General features: G+C 36.1%; 2 protein-coding genes and 1 non-coding gene across 3 annotated transcripts; all 3 read left to right on the top strand.

The window, feature by feature from the left end:
- The first annotated feature begins 1,419 nt into the window (after nucleotides 1-1,419).
- MOS (MOS proto-oncogene, serine/threonine kinase) lies at nucleotides 1,420-7,874 on the top strand. The gene has a single exon (XM_088130639.1). The coding sequence runs from the start codon at nucleotides 5,601-5,603 to the stop codon at nucleotides 6,642-6,644; it is 1,044 nt and encodes a 347-aa protein (XP_087986765.1). The 5' UTR covers nucleotides 1,420-5,600; the 3' UTR covers nucleotides 6,645-7,874.
- Nucleotides 7,875-12,748: 4,874 nt separating this feature from the next.
- On the top strand, nucleotides 12,749-15,954 carry RPS20 (ribosomal protein S20). Its single transcript, XM_007430217.4, has 4 exons — nucleotides 12,749-12,904; nucleotides 15,058-15,157; nucleotides 15,546-15,619; nucleotides 15,727-15,954. Exons 1-4 carry the CDS (start codon nucleotides 12,902-12,904, stop codon nucleotides 15,907-15,909), a joined length of 360 nt encoding a protein of 119 aa, XP_007430279.1. The 5' UTR covers nucleotides 12,749-12,901; the 3' UTR covers nucleotides 15,910-15,954.
- On the top strand, nucleotides 15,418-15,482 carry LOC112540874 (small nucleolar RNA U54). The gene has a single exon (XR_003084923.1). It is a non-coding gene; the product is annotated as a small nucleolar RNA U54 (small nucleolar RNA).
- Nucleotides 15,955-20,752: the final 4,798 nt, after the last annotated feature.

Genomic DNA, 20,752 nt, shown 5'->3' with positions numbered 1-20,752 from the left:
CAAACTGTATTATACATTTTGTTAACCTTAAGCCCACAGCAGGAAGGCAGTATAGTAATTTTTAATTAAAAACTTCAGTAGGTCAGAGATTTATGAATGTTATCCAATTCTTCTAAATTCAGCACCTTGGCACTTTGTGTGAACAATATTTAGCATGGGCTCTTTCTGCTTAATATAATCTTTTTATAATGGAAGATGGCAGTTCTTTAAAAAGCCATCCCTGATACCTGAAGCCATAATTGCATTTCAGCATAGTTCAGTGTTAATTCTAAAGGATCGATAGAATTTAAATAACAGAATAATAAAATATAAGGATCAGAAGACACCTTGAACATCATCTAGTCCAATTCTATCTCCAGTACAGGAATCTACTGCTAAAATATCCAGGTAGCTTCTATGCCTACAAGAGGACTAGAACTCATGAACTCTCCCAGTTTCTAGTTCAGCACCATTTGTGCAAAACCAAAAGCATTAGAGAGCAGCCATTAAATTACAAGTAGGCAGCATGAGAAATCCAAACACATTGCACAAAAATTACTTCTTTAGTTCATTGAAAGTCAGCAGAAGGCCAGTGCATCTTCTCTATTCAGGGAATTCCTTGCCTGTGGTGACCTATCTCACAAAAATTTCTTCAGCCAAACCACTGGAGATTAAAAACTGAGCAACGACAAATGTAATCAGAAAGTAGATACTTGGAAAAGATAGCAGTTCTGCAAAAGCCCACAGTCTTTAATAATAAACATTACTTTGACTTGTTCTTGAAGCCAATTTATAGTAGTACAAGTTAACCAAATCTGAATCATACACTTTAAAGTACAAGTCCTGAGGCTCTGAGGGCTGCATTTTTGGGGGGAGGAGTGGATGCTTTTTAAGGGTAAGATTTAAGAGTGTTCATTCATGTCATCTGAATGAGTCCAAGACATGTTATACCAATGGCTAGATTTCCTTTATCCAAGAAGAGGCTGTGGAGTAGCCAAACATGTTGCAGAGCACCCTCAACCACACAACAGTGATCTTTCAAAGACAGAACAACTATGTCCAATGCAGACAAATATGCTTTTAAAATCTATTTTGTCTAATAAAGCATCAATTCATTACCTACCCCCAATCTCTACACCCAAACATAAATTCAGAAAGCTATCTGTTATGAACAACAGTTTTTTCATTAAGGTCCTCTCATTCTGAGAGTCGTTAGACTAGTAACACATTCAATCTCCAAATCCTCAGATGACTTCTCAGTGGTTATGGTATTCAATTGTGATGATTCAACTCCAAAGACTCAATAGATCCTTTGAAAATCCTGAGGATAAACCTTAGCCAGTGATTCTGCAAAGGTTTGGATCTCTGCTTGTTCAGAAGAGCATTGAATGCGATTACCCATTTTTGTTATCTTCATAAATTAACATTAAGTATCAGAAATCCAAAATAATGGGTTTTTGGCATAAAGCAAAGCAGCATAGATGGGTGGCAAGTGGGACCAACACAGAGCAAGTGTCCTTCTTCAAAAACTTGGGACAATAACCCATATCTCAACATACTGGAAAGCCCACCGTGAACATATAAATGAAACATCAGCTAGATCCTTCTATATAAGAGGAGGAGATTCTTCTATATAAGAGGAGGAGAATTTATTCCTGCAGGCCTTAAACCTTTTGAGATCAAACTTTGAACAAGATCTTATATGCGGGACAGGTTGACTATTTGTTAAGAACAATCCTATAAGGGTCCTACAAACTAAATTTTTGAGGTCAAAAATTTTTGCTGCATCAAAAACCATCTCTAATGCAGCCATCAGATTTGAAGTAGGGATGCCTAAAATTGAACATGGGGCTTGGAGGGAAGTTTTGAGTTATTGGTTGAAACTTCTATTTTTTCCAGTAGACCTAACACCTCTCACTTTAATGGATGAGTATGCTTCTCCATGGCCTTGACAGTAGAAAATAAATTACCCATCATTGGCCTATCTAAAGAACAACTGATCAAGCCACAATGAGCATATATCAAAAGCTGGAGAATGCAGAATTATAAACCAAAATTAGCTCCCTAAGACTGAGCTCCAGAATGTTCGTCACCATGAACACCTGGAAATCTATGAATTTTTTGAGCATGTTAACCATTCCTGGTCAAGAGAAAGAATTATTTAGAGCTAGGCATAGCATCTTAGTTTCTGCCCAACTCTACACATGAAAGACTATGTCCATTCTGGAGAATAGAAACAGTTCAGCATAACCTCCTTTATTGCAATTATTACAGAGATCTCCGAAAGTATCATATAGCACCAATCGTCCAGTAATTTCTAGGCAAAAGAGATGAGTTGTATACTGAACAATTATTTCAGACACAAACCAAGATTTAACAAGAATAGTTGTCATCCATTGCCAGGTGGCATTGATGACACAACATCAGTTGACTCCCTCAACTAATTTTAAATTTGTTCTGTAATTTATATTTTAAATTTTATTTTTCTGATCTATGATCATAATAAAAGATTTTCTTTTCTTTTTCTTTTTAATCTCTGCTTGAAATGGAGGGATGACCCATGACCCAAGCTGGAATCCAGCCATTTCCAAGCATCCTTAATGTAATTAAAGGGTCATGCCATCACTTTAATATTTTTGGAAATTCAGGGTAATACAATAATATGATTGGTGATTAGAAATACATAGCAGAAGACTTGCTTCACTCTTGCTCTGTAAAAATGATGACACTGAAAAAAATCTTACTTTTCTGACACAACTTTTTAAGGTAATACAGGATTTTGTTCAGTGAAGAACCGTTGTGCACAATAAGAAGGTTCTTTGGGGAAAAATGATTCAAGAAAAAAATTGTGTTTGTTTTAAAAGATGTTGAAGTTCTCATGAGACTGTGAAAATTAAACACGGCTGGCTTTTGTAGAACTTTTATTCCCTCAACTTATATATTTAGTTATACATTTAAAAAATTATATAACATCACAAATGCTACCACAAAACAATATATGTTATTCCACTAAGAAACTAATAATATTTTTTCTCTTTGTTTTTGCAAGAGACAGAACATCGATTACAATTCAATGAATGGAAAATAATGTTACATTACGACTTATAAGAGTTTCAACTAGTATAGCTGACAAAAATGCTGGAAGTTATATTGCAGCAACATCAGGAAAGCCACGGATTCTGTACGCAAAATAGTAGCAAACTAACATTCAACCAGCGAATGGGAAAGTTTAATTATAATTATTTTGTTATTACTATAAAAGATGAACTATTATACAAAGGAAAGAAAAAAGAGTTGGCTAATTAGAGCTCTTTTAAGGAAAAGAGGTTGGCACAAGTAAATGTCTGTGAACATTTTGCTACAGTCTTGTTAGAACAAAGGATGAAATTTGATATGATGTTAAATATAACATATATTCCAGCTGCCATTAAACTTTTCATGGCCAAACCTCTAGCCCAATCTCATGGAATAGAATTAGAGCTAGGAAGTCAGATATATCTAAAGTTTATCCAGTCCAGGTTTTTTTAGAAAAGTCATCCAAGTGGCATGCTGTATACCTAATGCTGCACTCCACCTGGAGGCAGGCCTGCCTATGGTTGTTATACTAGGGCTTGGGTGAAGATATATAATATCTGGCTAAAGCTGAGCTGCCCCCACTTATATTGGCAGACACCTTCCATGCACTCTGGAAAGTTAGAGTAGAGCAGAAAATGACACAATGTGGGCTTTCCTCCCCAGATGAAACCATACAAGAGATACTCTGAAATGGAGATTAATTGATATGGGCAGGTAGGAAGATCAAAGCAGAATTTCTGCAAGCATGGTAGCTAGTTAGTTTACTCCATAAGTAGCCCAGTATCTCAAACAACTTATTCTCCTAAAATCACAGATTTTCACTCTTGTTTGTTTTGATAGTCACCCATCAACAACCTTTGAGGGTTGATATAAGAAGATCCCTGATAACAAAAGATTCTGCCCATGCAGAGATGGGACATCAGAAATGATTGTTGCTAAACAGATACTCTGAACTGTGTTAGCCCCCTTGATGCAAAAAAAAAAAAAAAAAATCTAAATGCTCCAGATGGTATCTATATAAGTATTTACTTGACGATAAGGACCCAAACATTACACAGCAAGTAGCAAAATTCTTTCTAACAGCATGCTGAATATGGAGATCCCTTAAGGAGCACCGAACTTAGCTAGGTAAAAATTTTAGGATTTTTATTATACCACAGAACTTACAGAAACCGATTAGCACTGATTTGTTATTTTAATAAAGAATTTGATAAAGTAGCTTACAATCAGTAGGTCTTAACCTTAAATATTCTAGTACTTTAAATTTCAAGTTTAGTAGTACACTGAAATAGCAGTATATTAAAATACCATGTTACTAAGTACTGTTATTACTTAAAGCATTTTATAAGTATACTATTTTATCTGGTTGACCAGTTTTGGGGGTTCTTAACACCAGATAAGCATTTGAGCTTCTCTTCTCTTTAGGAGTCTTACTAACAGCATATACTTTTATTTATGCTTATTTCTGGGTCCTTACCTGGGGTTTACAATTTTACTGTAAAACAGTGTATTTTATTGGTCAGTGACTGCAATAAAAACGATTCATTCTTAAGATTGGTCTTCTGAAGCTCACTTTTAATTTTCTATACAACAGCTGCTGAAAGCCCAATCTAGAATAAAAGTAACCCTTTGATCTCTGCTGTACTCATCTCAGCAAGATCCCCGCTGAAGCCATTTACTTCTGAAGGAAAACTCCTATTAGTGCCAGTGGTTACTGCTTTGGTTTATAATGGGGAGTGGGAGTTGTTAATGAAGCTAATTGTAAGAAATCAAATGTATGAGCCCTTCCTTTTATTAATTTCACCCACAATACTTAATTGTTTGAAAAACATACCTAAAATGCTGAGAATTGTAGTCTATAAACAATCTTTATTTTGTAAAATTGCAGGTGATATTTTGTTACTCAATTATGCAGCTCTGTAAAATTACCTCTTCCAGGAGGACTTTTTACCTTTAAATTGCTGTTCAACAGGAAGAATTCCAACATTTGCCCCCCCCTTTTTTTTAATATAGAAGTGAAATACCTGCTGAATGTCTACCTGCCATACAATTTAAAATGAAACTGTGGCAGACAATTGTGTTAAAATTTAAAATGCATCTACAAAAATCAGTACAATGGGCTTATACAGTGTTAGGGGTTAACATAAGGCCCCAGTTCCAGAAAGAGATATAGTTGGTGATTTGCACTCATAAAAATGCTGTTTCTAAGTACATGTAGGGAGTAATTACTATGAAATTGAATAGGATAGATTTTGAAGTAATCCTTTTTTAGAATGTGTTGCAAGTCTGTGTAGGCTTCAGGCTGTAATTTAGCTTATATGAAACCAAGTTATTAGGGAATTATTATTAAAATTATTATCATTTGAAACTGATTGGAGTTTATTATTTGAATTCAGATGTTAGCATTTATGAAAAGTATATAGTAACTCAGATACAAAAGAACAGATGCAAGAAAGAGGGTTGAATTCTCTTTTATTTTTTGTATCAGAAGCAGCTCCCCCCCCCTTTGTTAATCTAGTTTTGCCTACTCTTTTCCTTAGATAATCATGCCATCCCCTCTTCCTCTTAATCGTCTTCTTCATCTGGAATTTTCTCCATCTGTGGATGCACGTCCCTGCAGTAGCCCTTTGGTCTGTCCTGCCAAAGGAGAAAAGTTCTTTGGGGGGGAAAGTGTGTCTAGGATCCGTCGGCTACCCCCCCACCTAGCTTGGTGTTCAATAGACTGGGATCAGTTGTGTCTCCTGCATCTCTTGGGCTCTGGTGGCTTTGGTTCTGTCTACAAGGCAACTTACCATGGAGCTACAGTGGCTGTAAAACAGGTGAAGAGATGCAGTAAGAACCATTTGGCATCACGACAGAGCTTCTGGGCAGAACTAAATGTAGCACGTCTTGGCCATAACAACGTGGTACGCATAGTAGCTGCTAGTGCATGTACCCCTGCTAGTCAGGATAGTTTGGGCACCATAATTATGGAATATGTAGGTAATTGCACTCTACACCATGCCATCTATGGTACTGGCTATTTCACAGGACTGAAGAATGATGGGCTTAAATGTGACCATGGGTTTCTGAGTACAGCTCAGGCTGTCGGTTACTCCTGTGATATTGTGGCAGGGTTAATGTTTCTCCATTCACAGTTAATTGTGCATCTGGATTTAAAACCTGCTAACGTGTTCATCACAGAACGTAATGTTTGCAAGATTGGAGACTTTGGATGTTCCCAAAAACTAGAGGATACTGAATCATCAGGTCTGCAATTTTGTCATCAAGGGGGGACATACACCCATCGTGCTCCTGAACTCCTTAAAGGTGAGAAAATCACACCTAAGGCAGATATCTACTCTTTTGCTATTACTCTATGGCAAATGGTTACACAGCAAGAGCCATATCTAGGTGAGCGCCAGTATATACTTTATTCTGTGGTAGCATATCACCTGCGTCCCTCTCTAACTGCAGCTGTGTTTAAAGGGTCAGCAACTGGCCAACAACTCAAGACTATAATTGAAAGCTGCTGGAGAGCCAATGGAGCTGAGCGCCCTAGTGCGCAAGGTCTCCTTTACAATCTTCGTGCCTTGTCTGTAATAGTATAAACAGATTTTGTCTTGTCTCTTGCTACTTTTATTATCAACTTTTTCTGTGGTAAATAACAAATATATGTTATTGATCTTAACTTTGGTGCTTTCCAGAAATACATATATATAAAAATGTCCTCTATACATAAAGTTCTTTACAAAAAAAAAATTGCAAGTTTGAGAGGTTTTTCTGCTAATTAGAATTCACAATATTCAGTTTCTTATTTATTTATTTATCTCTTCTTAAAAAATGCATTCTCCTCTTAATAAAACAATAAAAATAAATAACAATGAAAAAGGGCCCAAGAATTTGTGTTGTAAACCTTTGAACTCTTGGACAGATTACGATGAGCTATTCCCACTCCTTAAACATTATATGGCTTATCAATAAAATGCTGGCTATTTTTGAATTACTGCAATTCAAAATATGTAAAGGATATATATATTTCTCTTTGAATATGGTAATGTTAATTTGTGTATGAATTGAACCATAAATAAGAAAGATACTTAAACTGCAGTTTTTCTAGATATTTTCTAAGACAATTTTTACAATAAGAAAAAAATAATAAATATAGTATGGGTATTACTTCATTCCTACCATGGAAATTGGTAAGGATTATTTATAGAAAATCTTAGTTCACATACATTATTTTCTCTTCCTTCAATGCCTACTTCATTATCTATTTAATGGTATAATTCCTTCATTATTATACCATTAAATAGATGGTATATTTGTATTGTAAACTTAGATATGTTTACTGGAAACCCACTGAATTCAGGAAATCTTGTTAGACTGCAATATTGATTCAGAAGGGATTTTATTATATATATTATATATGACTTACAAATTTGCTTAATCATAAGATACGACTTTTTAATATGACTTCCAGATCCATAAAAGAAATGCAAGAATCTGTTCTTACAATTAAATGATTGGTTTCACTGATAAATCAATAATTTTGTATTATTTTCCTGATCTTTTTAAAGAAATTACTTCCTATATTTTCTGGTTCAAATAAATTACAGACTTTCTAAAAATGATAATGTTTGCCAAGTTTACAAAGAACATTACAAAAGGTTTTTGTTCATTTTAAAAGAAAAGCTGCAATTCTAAAGATACTTCAAAGGCACCATACTTACTGTGGCTTATTTCAGAGAATAAATGTTAATCTAATACTGCAATCCTATGTACATATACTTGTAATTTAAATTCTACTGAAATTAGTGGAGATTACTTTTAATAAAAAAAACCCCAAAAAATTAGACTGATAGCCTTTATTATTTTTTAAAAATGTTAAAAACAAAATGGGAGAGTTTTGTTCGCAATGTATATCTAAAAAAGCTCTGAGCCAAATGTTAAAGAAAATGCCTGTTCTTACTCCTATTCTTTATATGTGCATTATAATTTGTTATCCTTAAAAATTTAAACAAGAAAATTGTAGATTTTAAATTAGAATTACAAAAACATTAAAAATTAAGATAAACCAATATTTCCTTGATCTATTTAGCCTAACATTTGTTGACTAGATTTAGTATTAACTTAGTCTGCAATGTAAATAATTTGGCTAAGGACAGAATCATAAGAATGATGAAGAAACGTTTGAATATGAATTTAGGGCTACTGAATTTGTGATCAATTATCTGAGTCTTTTTTTTTTTTTTAATCCTTTCCCCCTTTGAATCACAGATATGGTCACAGTTCAGAGTGGTCCTCCAAGAAAATGGTATGTCCAATGACTTTTGGTTAGGCAGAAATCTCCATTTCTATAGTATATCAATATCTAATGTTACAGGTTGTATTTTTACAAAAAACTTGCAGAATCGAATTGTTGCATTTCCAATCCTTATATTAAGGAGAGTCTTTGCAACAGAGATGGTTTTTCGAAATCTGTGTTTCATAGTGCTAGACATAAGTACTATATAGCTGCTACAGCTTTACATATTTAAATACCTGATTTATTTTTTTATCACTATCAGCTGACACTCTTGAATTTCTGCTGAAGATTTTCTACTTCAGTGTTAGCTGACAAAATGCCAGTTTGCCATATCTAAAACTGTCCTATGATAAATTTTGGAAAAATAAAATATTTGGTAACTGGCTATGCAAGATGTACTACAAATCTATGAAAATATTGAGAGTGTTTGAGTACTGAAATAGATTTCCAGCTTACAAAGTGATTATCCCTTAGCTAAGATCTACTTGAATCTGTAAATAAATACATAAATAGCATATAAACAAAAATATTCATGTATCTGGTTGTTATAATGTCAGCCCCAATGGGTGGACCAGACCAGAAATTCAACTTCACAGGAAGGCTAGAACTTTTATTAAGATTGGCTATAAAAACAGAATCTTGCAAGTCTAATTGTGCTGTACCACCTCCTCCCCCTTATTCTTCAACGAAAGAGAGGCATCTGCCCGAGCAGCTTCCATGCGTTATTTTGACTTTAAAATGCTTCAGTCCTTTTTGCCTAGGCAACAGATCCTACGTATATCCATCAAGATCAACTTCCTTACTCTCTCTCTACATAGCTATTCCCATAACTAAATGGCATTACTAGGTGCTGTTTCCAGAAGCTAGTTTTCTAATCCAACACTATATGAACATTTTTATACTGTTCTATGATGTTGCTGACATACAGAGCAATTAATCCCCCCATTTCATTATATCTAAGTGTTTCTCATAATTTCACCAACTTTCCATTATTTCCACTTCATCTATTGCTCTTTTTAAACTCAAGCAGTAGAACTCTTCCAGCTCAGAAATGTAAAAAAGGACACTCAGATGTGTCTCATATGCTACTTCAGTAAATTTAGCTGCTAAGCATGTTTTATAAGGTAAAGTCTTCTTCAAGTCTAGCTCAGCTTCTAGTGACTTCACAGACACATCCATAAAATTTTCTTGGCAACAGCATGGAACTGATTTGCCATTGCTATGTTCTGGAAAATGTCCTGGTATAGACTAGAGTAATGTCATGTTCTCCTATATGCCTATGATATATTTCCATCCTGTTTTCATTTAGATAGATAACGATGATAATTTGCTAATTGCCTAAGGTTGTTGAAACTCCAAACTTTGAAAAAAATGTTGCTTTGCTAAAGCAATCTGTTACTATTCTGGTTAATACAGTTTTTGCACATATATTCCCTTGAACAAGAATACTATTCCCTTCCTCCACATACTATCATCTCACCTCTGCATTAAGATATAGCATTACAGTACTTTTTCACCCGCTGTGTGTAAAGTCCTATCTATGCTTAATTTTTTATGTTGATAATTAATCACCGGAAGACATTTATTGCTGAGATGGATGATAGGGTTTTTTTTTTCTTTAATATATCAAATTTGTCACCACCCATCGTTAAAAAATGACTCTGGACTCTGGATCGATGGAACAGAATTTCATGAGTTACTAATGCATTTTATGTTATGTATAGAACAAGAGCTGGATAGGTAAGATTGATATGAAAATAGTTTGATTTTTAAAAAAATATGATTTTGCTGATGCAGATACATCTATCAATGGCAGACTGAATTTTCTTTTTTCTATGTAACTTTACTCCTGCATCTACTACCTTCACCAAAAAAAAAAAAAGAAAGAAAGAAAAAAAGAATCTGTCCAGGAGTTTGGGAGACCATGCAAGGGAATTTAGTTAGCGTGAAACTTTTGTTGCATAAGCAAAAATCTGCACATATAACATTGGATGCTATTCATATATTGTATATATATATACATACAAGATATTATATATTATAACCTATCCAGGGAGCTTCAGCTATTGGGTGATTTAAAACATAAATATTTTTTTAAAAATAAAAATGTAAATAATTTGTATAACTAGGTTAACATTAAATGTAGTACATAAGCATCTTAATCCTATAGCTTTAGTAAACTAAATCATTGCTTCTATAGACAGAGTTATGGGAGAATTTTCCATGTGAGTGAAAAACGAAGAAATTTTATCAAATATGTGTATTTATACTACCTGCAAACAGAATGGTTACATTTTTATCTGAGGTCCAAAATATTTAATTCTTATAATTAAGTATTATATACTTCATAACATTATATGACAATATATCTTGTAAATATATTGATTTAGTTCATTCTAAATGGCAATTGCATTATTAGCCATCTAGTGGCCTATTGAGGCAATGACACCATTTCTGACAGGTTTTAAGTTTACTGAAAAGTTGGTTATCAATTTTGCTTCAGTATTACCTATAATTACTGACATTTTGAAAGACAAAGATTCTCAGTCAGCTGAAATTGAGAAGCCTTTATTTCCTTCTCTGAAACTTTGGCAAAATTGAAGCTATCTATACATTTCAAAGGAGAAGCTCTACGATTCTAAGGAACCATAAGATTTTGTTTTTGCTGTGAAATGGACCTATTCAAGACATAAAGGTTAAAGAAAAAATACTGTTTTTCAATTGGTAAAGTTAATAAAAAATACTGAAGTATGAAATGACTGCATATCTGATTCAGATTGTGAAGTACATTCTAGATAATTTTAATGATTGAATTTATTTTGTAACACTCTTTTTGCAGAATCTGAAACACTTTACATTTTCACTTATGCTAGTTTTGTTTTTGTTTTTAATGTCCTGGTATAGGGAAGGAATAACTATTTTGGCACTGTTAACGCAACTCTCCCAATATGCCCTCCAGACCACTGGGACTACATCTCCCAGAATTCCCAGGCAGCATGGCTCCCACTGACTTGGAACTCCCAAGAGTGGTAATAGTTTAAACACATCAACCAAGTGTTCTTAAGGCTTATTAATTATTCAAATTACAAAGACTAAAGATGACTAGTTATTTAGAGAGGTGTCTGCTAGAAACAGACACACGCTCCCAGCACTCGACAAAAAAACATGTGGAAACACTAGAGCAGTGTTGTCCAAACTTGGCCACTTTAAGATGAGTGGACTTCAACTCCCAGAATTCCCCAGCCAGCATGGCTGGCTGGGGAATTCTGGGAGTTGAAGTCCACTCATCTTAAAGTGACCAAGTTTGGACAACACTGCACTAGAGGCACGTGGCTGCATTTCTTCTCTTTTCTGCTTTTCTTCTCCAAGGAAAATTGGGAAAGATCCCTAGTCTTAATAACTGACAACGATCCTGAGATTTTTCATTGCAATGGTCGGGGGAGGGGTGTATCGCCGGGGTTGCTTCCAAACTGCCAGGGTTGCTTCCAAATAAAGTGGGTCACTGTTGGTCACTCTTTGTCACTGTTGGTCACTAAAGTGGGTCACTCTTGGCAACAATACAAAATGGCTTGTTGCTTCTCCTCCTCGTTCCAGACTAAATTACAGCCCTGCAATTCCCTCTGGTCTCCTCTCTAAAAACTAATCAGATCCAAATCTTTTTTTTTTTTTTAATTAGTCAAGGTTGGTCAGGTTTAGCAGAAGTCAACCCCAAGATGCAGATATCCATAACATCAGACTGTTAGCCTCAGCATCCTAAAGAAAGAGGGAAGGAGGGAGAGAAAAGGACTCGAATCGAAATCGACTTAGGGAGTTTCACTCCCGGTGCTCCCATCTATGATATTTTCTTGAAAACTTTACGAAAAGAATTTGCCTGTACTTTCTTCCAGGGTGTAGGGGGTCATTTCGACGCACAGCTCCTTCTCTCCCTCTTAGCCTAAGTGTGATTCCAGAGGATCGGGGGCTGCTCCAACCTTAGTACTGTTATGAACATGAAGGTACCCAGCACTAAGAGTAGCTTCCCTCGAGACATTAAAGGCTAAGTAGCCTACAGACCGAGTCGACCTCAAATCAGTGGCTGCGGGGAGATTTATTCCTAACGACTAATATCGAACATAGCCTATTTTGGAGCAACAAGAATAATTGCACTCTTCTCCGAGCTAATGAAAAGGGGAACGGAGAGGACGCCCACTTCCCGGAGCTCAGAGCAAACCAACACTACGCTCTGATCCCCACCACCCAAGGCGGGAGACCCAAAAAAAATCCTGCCGCCTCCTGCACCACGAGGAACACTCCGCCCCCTCTAGGCCTACGCCGGCGGTTCTGCCGCTACCTGATTGGTACCTGGGCACAACGTTACGGAATCAGTTCCGGGACAAAGGGAAAGGGGCGGGGAGTGCTCTCCGTCAGCCTATATAATGGGTGCCTCCGCAGACGTTTCCTTCTTTGGGCGGTTGCGCGGGCTGCGGAGTGTTCTTTGTCTCCTGACTCACCGCTGTTCCCTGGGCCTCCGGTGCTCGCTTCGGCCGGGATTAAGTCGGTCAGGAAGGTTTCGCGGCGGCCATGGTGAGGGGGAAGGGAGCCTCGCGCCGAGGGGTTGCTGCGCGCTCGAGCGCCGCGAGGGCTCTTAGGCCGCGTTCCTTCCTTCCTGCCCGCGCCATGCTCCTGGGCGGCTCGCGCTTCTGCCTGGCAACCCACAGGCGCTTCCTGGCTCGATAGGGACCACCGTGGCTGGAAGAATGCAGTCGGTTGTTTGGGGAGGGAAAGGGGCGAGGGGACTGCTCTGGTGTTCGTTCTCCATGCTTCTGTTTTGCCCTCACCTGATGCTCGTCTGCTTTTTTTTTAATCCCGCCTTATTTTTATAAATAACTCAAGGCGGCGAGCATACCTAATATTCCTTCCTCCTATTTTCCCCACAACAACAACCCTGTGAGGTGAGTTGGGCTGAGAGAGTGTTACTGGCCCAGAGTCACCCAGCCGGCTTTCATGCTTAAGATGGGACTAGAAGTCAGTCTCTTGCTTTTTAGCCTGGTGCCTTAACCACTAGACCACAAAACTGCTCCAAAAAGAGTGGTCTAGCGGTTTTTCGCCAGGAGGTTGAAGCCCCGTGCAGATCGGAAAGAGCCCTGCACAATGGCCAGAAATCAGCTTATGGTCCAGTTAAGATGCATGGCAAGGGGCTGCGTAAATACTTAAAAGGGTGGTGGCTCGCGACTATTTTATTAAGCAGAGAAAGGAGGACAGTAGGAAGGGGCCATAGAGCCCAGCCTCCTGATTGGTGCAGGGATTCAGTGAAAGCATCCCAAATAAATGGTTTCTCAGCCTATGCCTAAACACATCCAATGAAGGAAATGGGTTCCACTGCCATGTTGCTCTTACTGTCTGGAAGTCTTTTTTTTAACAGTTGTAGTTATTTGTGTTCTGCATGCTGGAATGAGGGAAAACTATATTGATGTTTTCTGTGACATTCTTCTAGGTTCTAGAAAAGGTACATCCCATGTAATAGTCTTTTCTCTTGGGTAAACATACTTAGCATATCCTTCAACCTTTTTTCATAGGATGTTGTTTCAAGTCTCCTTGTCATCTTTGTTGGTGTTCTCTGAATGTGTTCTGATTTTCTCTGAACCCTTAAAATGTACCCAGAACTTGGCACAGTACTAAAGGTAGAATTTGATCAAATCATCTGGTAATTTTGAAAGGACACTTCTGTTGATGCCATCTAACGTTGTATTTGTTGTTTCTGAGCCATATATCACTGCTGACTCTTCAGTTTACAATCAACTATTATTCCAAAGTCTTTTTTACAAGTTCCATTACTAAGCTAGATATTTCCCATTCCTCTATCCTGTTCAGGTATAGGTACTTCTGTCTTGTATCTCTGCATTTGCAAAACCTAAAACCAGGAGATTATTCTGTTCACACACTGGAAAAAAAGTGTGCAAATTTTTCTTTAATGTGAGGACTGATAATTAGATCCTGAATGGGGAAAATCATATCACTTCATTACTTTGTCAAATTATTGTTCCTTAATTTGCAAGTTTAAAGAATATAATTTTCATGTTTGAGAATGTAGAATCTTGTTATAAGTAAAGATGGGTTTCACAATTCTGGCTAAAATTATAGTCTGAAAGACTATTCAGTACATTTTGACAGGGATTTGCATATTACAGCAAATGTACTCAGTGATGCTCGGTTATTGATTACTCACAGGAAAATGGCATAATTTTGAGCAACTGCCTGATGAAATAGTCCCATAGTTTCCTATTGTTAGAAGCAAGCTGTAAGGATATTTCTGTGGGTTAGGGCAGCCTGCTGTCCCAGGATTGTACAGAAGAGTCTGAAAAAAGTTTACTGCAGACACTTATGTCAAAAGCATAGCAAATGTTTACATACTAAGATGCTGTCTTTATTACATTAGGAGTATAACTCTCAACAAATCTCAGAAGGCTGAGAAGTTGCAGAAGGCTGACAAAATATGAGCACTAACCCTTTTTGAAATACCATCTTTTCTAGCTTTGTTTGATAGTAAGGTCTGCCTATTACTCCATAGTTAATGTGTAAAATAAACCAAGAACTGAACAATTCCTTCCACACTTCTTTGTTTGGGTCCCACAAGTACAGTTTTCAGTTTCAGTGGATTTCTCTTAAATATTCCAACACTTACAGCCTCCTTGAAAAATAGTTGAGTTGCTGATTTTCATCTTTGTGATTTGTTTTAGGCATTTAAAGATACTGGGAAGGCCCCTGTGGAGCAAGAAGTAGCAATTCATCGAATCAGAATTACCTTGACAAGTCGCAATGTGAAGTCTCTTGAAAAGGGTATGTGGCAAAATAAAACAGAAATTTTAAATGTACTAGTTTACATGCTATTATCCAAGCTTATGTGTTCTTATACAGGCATAGGGATATCAGTCATTTTTATTGGCTCAAATAAAAGTATTTTTGTATTAATATTAAATTATATATAAAACAGGATGATGTGCATGGGCTGGTGTATCAACCTTTGAATTAAGTTTTTATTATTGATGTAGAAGTAAAACATTCTACATTGGTTATATTTATCAATGTTACTATATAGTTGGCAATGAGGACAAAACCTTAGTTGAACTACTATGATAAGTATATACGCTATTCTGAGCCAACGCCCAAAACAATGTTATAGTGACTTGTACATAACTTTTTTAAAAAAATTCTTGCTTTTTTATAGTTTGTGCAGATCTCATCAGAGGTGCTAAAGAAAAAAATCTAAAAGTGAAAGGTCCTGTTCGGATGCCTACTAAGGTATCTAATTTGTGGAAATTTTAATTTTTTTTCCCTTTTATATCAAATTATTAAATTGTAATGGAAGTGTTTTGCTTATTGAACACATCTTTTTACTTACATTTTAGACTCTCCGAATCACTACAAGGAAAACACCATGCGGTGAAGGTTCCAAAACCTGGGATCGTTTCCAAATGCGTATACATAAGCGCCTCATTGATTTACACAGTCCTTCAGAGATTGTCAAGCAGATAACTTCTATCAGCATTGAACCTGGTGTAGAAGTTGAAGTTACTATTGCTGATGCTTAAATGATTGTCATCTGCATCAATAAAAGCTGTTAAGTTTTTATCATTGCTGATTGTTTATGGCATGTTTTGACTTTATCATGAAGACTTGTGAAGTTAACAGCTTCTATTTTTTACAAATTTTAAAAATGGTTAGGAAAGTGGTGATAGAGGTATTAAGACATTCAAAGTTCTCTCTGGTTTATAACTTTTTATAATGGTTTGTTTTGTGTAATTGAATAGACTAGGCTAAATGCAACATGAGGTATAATTGTGTGTAAGGATCCTACAGTTACTCATATCCCATATATATCCTGGGATCAAGAAAACTTTCTTTAGTGCTAAACCATAATCTGACTCCTGTGAGTTTAATTCTTGAGTCCAGAAACAGTTTCATTTGGTGGACAGCTTTAACTCTAAAGGAAAAAAGGCAATTTATCTGTTGAGCAGTGTAAATTAAACTCATTTTTCCTTTTTTTTAAACTGCATCCTTACTTGTAGACTTGTGTCCTGGGGGTCCTGAGCTTTTTTCTAAAGTGTCCAGAGTACAAATACGGTGTAACTGTTTTTGAGTTAAATAATACAGGTAGTCAATTGCTATTTACTGCGTATTCCAAAAAATGTTACTGTATTTGAACAGAACATGATGTTTTTCCCTAAATAATCTTTTAGTCAATATGATTACAGTGGCAAAGTTGATTTTTCAAAACAGCATTATTACATAATTACTTCATAAACAGGTCATCAGTGAGGTTGATAGATAAAAGCTGTTTGCCAGAACCAGGAGTTACTGAAAAGTAATTGAGAAAAAAGTTAGAATACACATTTTGGAGGGGTCTTTATAAACATTTCTGGAAAATCAGTAAAATATTTAAGAAGGCAATGCAGTCTGCTTCCATAACACTGCCAAGAAAATTGAATGGACAGGGTCACTGTGACTTGGACTTGTCATGGACCACCCCTTTCTCTTTTTTTGAAGGCAGTACAGAACTAAGTGGACTGGGTAATTTGTTTTGGAAAACTTAAATGGTATGAATGTAGAGCTTTGAAGTAAAGCAAAGATGGAAGTTGAACTAAGATTTACTTCTTTCTTGATTTTTCTGTTACACTTTTAATGTTGCTCATTATAGTTCACAGAATCAGTTTCCATAAAGCTTTAGTAAACTGCTAAACATCAGTTATTCAAGATGAGGTTCATAAATCTATTTTGGTATATTGATTTTAGGGCTTTCTTTATTCAATCATTTTTAAATTTTTTGCTTTGCTGATGCCTTCTAGCAGATCATTACACCCACTGTAATTTTAAAAGCATGAAACTAGACCAGTTCTGACTAAGTGGCTGCATTGTATTTGATCTTTTAATGGGGATCATTTTTTCTAGATGTTCCATCTGACAAAAAGTTAATCACATTCAGTGCTCACTTGTAGCAGGTGCTATATTCCATACAATATACAATTTGGTGGATATCTAGAAATAGAACACTGGCATTTGAATGCATATGCAAAATGGTATTTATCTGTATAATTTTAGTATAGTGGGAAAATATATTTCTTCCATATCTTCCAGTAATATGGGAATTGTTCTCATATTGTTCTCATAATTGATACTAGTAAAGTGTGTATTATTTGCCAAGTATAATCCGCTAAAAAAAAGCCCTAATGGTGGTTTCTGTTGTTCTGGCAGTAGCTAAGTTAATATATACAGTAGATGTTAATGCATGCTACTGCAGATTATCAGATTTTCCAACATGGTCTGATCACCAAAAAATGTTGCAATTCTACATGTGAACACAAGGAAGTTGCAATATGATTCATTTCACTTCTTGAAGTCCAATTTTTAATAAAATTCACACAATACAAAGCTCTATTTGAATGGTACCATCTTGGTTGGCTGAAAGATCTGGTTATATTCCCACAACATGCAAAGCCACAGTTTACTTAGCTTATTTACTAAGCCTTGAAATTCATATAATGAATAAACCATGATTTATAAGCATAGTGGGTGGGTTTATGCAGTAGTCTAAACTACATTTTGGCTTCTTGGTTTGTGTAAAGAAAGCCTATACCAGACGGCCATTAGAATGACGGTATGTATGGCAAAAGGGCTTTTTTTTTTTTTGTAGTACACTTCACTGACAGTATTTCCATGATATGCTGGACAATTGACTACATAGTTAAAATACGGTTAGCAAGATTGCAGTTAAGTGTGCTTTGCAAATGCTAACAAGTGGGTTAATGCAATCAGCATCTTGTGCAAATAACACCCACTGATAAGCAGGGGGTCTTTCATATTTCAAGCAGTAATCAGCTGTATTTGAAAATATCAGGAATTAATCCAGGTAATTTCTGTATGTAAAACAGACTGATCTACCAGTCCTTTCATATGCCCTTACTTACCAATGTCAGTGAATCATGAGCACTGTGGTCCAAATATGTAAAGAATGCCAAATTCTGTGAATGAACTGCTGCATCTCCAAGCACAGCTAGTGAGCTAATGCTAGATTCTTTTTTCTCGTGGAGCAGCTGCACCAGATTGCCTTCTGATAAAAGGGTATTTTGTAATAGCTGTAAATGACCTCCTGTGGCAGCCATGGGGGAGTGTACAAGGCCCTCCATACTGGGACAGTGGTCCCAGCATACTCTAAACATTTTAAATGCATGCACCTGCTCATATTAACCAGAAGCACCTTTATTTGTTATCCACAGTCTATCTTGTTCTAAAGGTTCACTGAAACCATTGCTTTAATAAAATATTTTCAGAAAACACCTATGGATATACAAACTATGCCTGTTTGTTGATAACTTCTAAATGCAGTGGAATGCAGCTCTGCTTATATGGATATATACAATATTGACAGCCCAATAACCACTTGTTATACAGAAAGTCTGCTCAATTAAGGCTTACAGTCAAGAGTAAGTTACACATGGATGAGTTACACAGCTGTACTTCCCAGAAGTATGAATACGATACTTGGGGTGGGGATATAAGCATAAATTTACTTGCTGGATTCTTATTGGTCAGCAGCCACTTATAAAAAACTTGGGTGGAGATGCATAATCACTTGCTGGGAAGGTTGGTGAAAGAAAATTTTAAATAGAAAATCAATGCTTCTGTGTTAGTAACTTTCAGAGAAATCACAACAGGTAAAATATGAAAGGTAACAAAAACAAAAGTTTCAATATGTAATAGCTACAAATAACAAAAATGAATGTGGAAAGAAGGGAGCCTTATGTATGCTTATTTAGAGAGAGTATAGTTATTCAATTTAATTATGCTTATTCTGAGAAAGTTTGTGTAGAATTTTGAGCCTAATTTGAATGGCTCTGGTGATATACTGTACTAAGCTATGGTTTGTTTAAACCATGGTTTGCTAAATAACCTACAAAGGCTGGGTTTACTCAACATATTAAGCCATTACCAAACAAAACACCTTATGGTGTAATGTTATGTGTGAAAGACACAGGCAAACCTTTAATATCAAGGTTCAGCCTGACATAAGGAAAATACATAAAATATGTATCTGGGTAAACAACTGTAATTAAGGAGTAAATTTTCTGAACCAGGTTTTCTTTAACATATTCTAGGATTTGAGTTGTGTCATAAAAGACAACCAACATACAGTTATATAGATCCAGAAGCTCTATCTACTATCCTTTGTGATTCTAATCGTGGAAAAAGGAAGTGGTTTGCTAGTAACAGACTTTTATGTTCTATATGTTCTGTACTTTCACAAAACCATTCCAGACTAACATAATTGGGGCTACAAAATGCTGGAAAACTGCTACAGGACAAAAATTTATTCTGGTCCTAGATCTTGTTTCTCAAATAATAATGTACTCATTTAACTGGTTTGGATGAGTAATTTATGTAACCCATAGAGTTGCAGGAGTCAATGCCAACTTGAAAGAGATCTTAACTCTCACAACCTATAGAGTTACTTCCATAAAATGAATAGATATTTGGTAAGATCTCAGATTGTGGAAAGTGGCTTGATAATGAAACCACTTTTTGTTTCTGCTTAATAAGCCCACAAGGACTGGAAATGAATCAAACTTAGTTTATGAGCTCAACTTGTTGGCCTGGAATTCCATTCCTATGGCTACTGGGCTAGGCCATAAATGCAAGACTGATTTATGTTCTTTCTACTTTTTGGTTTTGAAAGTGTGGTGAAGTGAATCAATTGAAGCAAAAATAGGAAATGGAGCCAAGTCAGAATTTTCATTTCTTGCCAAAACACCGTGATCCAATATTATACTGATCTTACAACCCTGCAGAGATCATTATATTTCTTTTGTGACATGCTGCAAATTATTTTTGATTACCTCTAAAGCTCTAACTGGGTTAAGGCATGGGTGTCTTAGGCCATAGTTTCGTCTTGTGCTACATGTTATTTTTGTCTTGTTCTGATGAGGTTCGAAGAACCAGTTATCTTTAATAAAGACAAGCTCAGATTCTGGTGACTTAATGGAATTTGGTTTTGTCCAACAATATGGAAGTGCCTTACTGTTGTCTTTGTCTGGGATGTTTTCCCATTCTAGCCCATAGCCCTGGCATTTCCTGATGATCCCCCAATCAAGCACTTTTCATCAGCCAAAATCAACTTGCTGAGCAAAAAAGAAGCCCTCAAGTCAAGCTCAACTGCTGATGATTTCCTGGACAAATCCAAGCAGTTTTGTTGGGAACAATACATAAGTAGTCTACCATTCTTTTCTTCCAGAAAGTTTATCACCTTCTTAATCTAGTCTGCAACCTTGGTATTCGGGTAGTCACCAGACCCAATCCAAGCTAGGAGCAAGCTAGCTTCTAACCCGGACAAGGTCAGCTACCTGCTGTTACCTGCTGTAACTCCTCCTAGTACTCTCAGTT

The sequence above is a fragment of the Python bivittatus genome, unplaced genomic scaffold (assembly GCF_059951505.1).
Source record: "Python bivittatus isolate LINGU-HERP-01145 unplaced genomic scaffold, Pbiv_v1 ctg000840_np1212, whole genome shotgun sequence".
Classification (NCBI taxonomy): domain Eukaryota; kingdom Metazoa; phylum Chordata; class Lepidosauria; order Squamata; family Pythonidae; genus Python; species Python bivittatus.
This window is presented reverse-complemented; position numbering and strand designations above follow the sequence as displayed.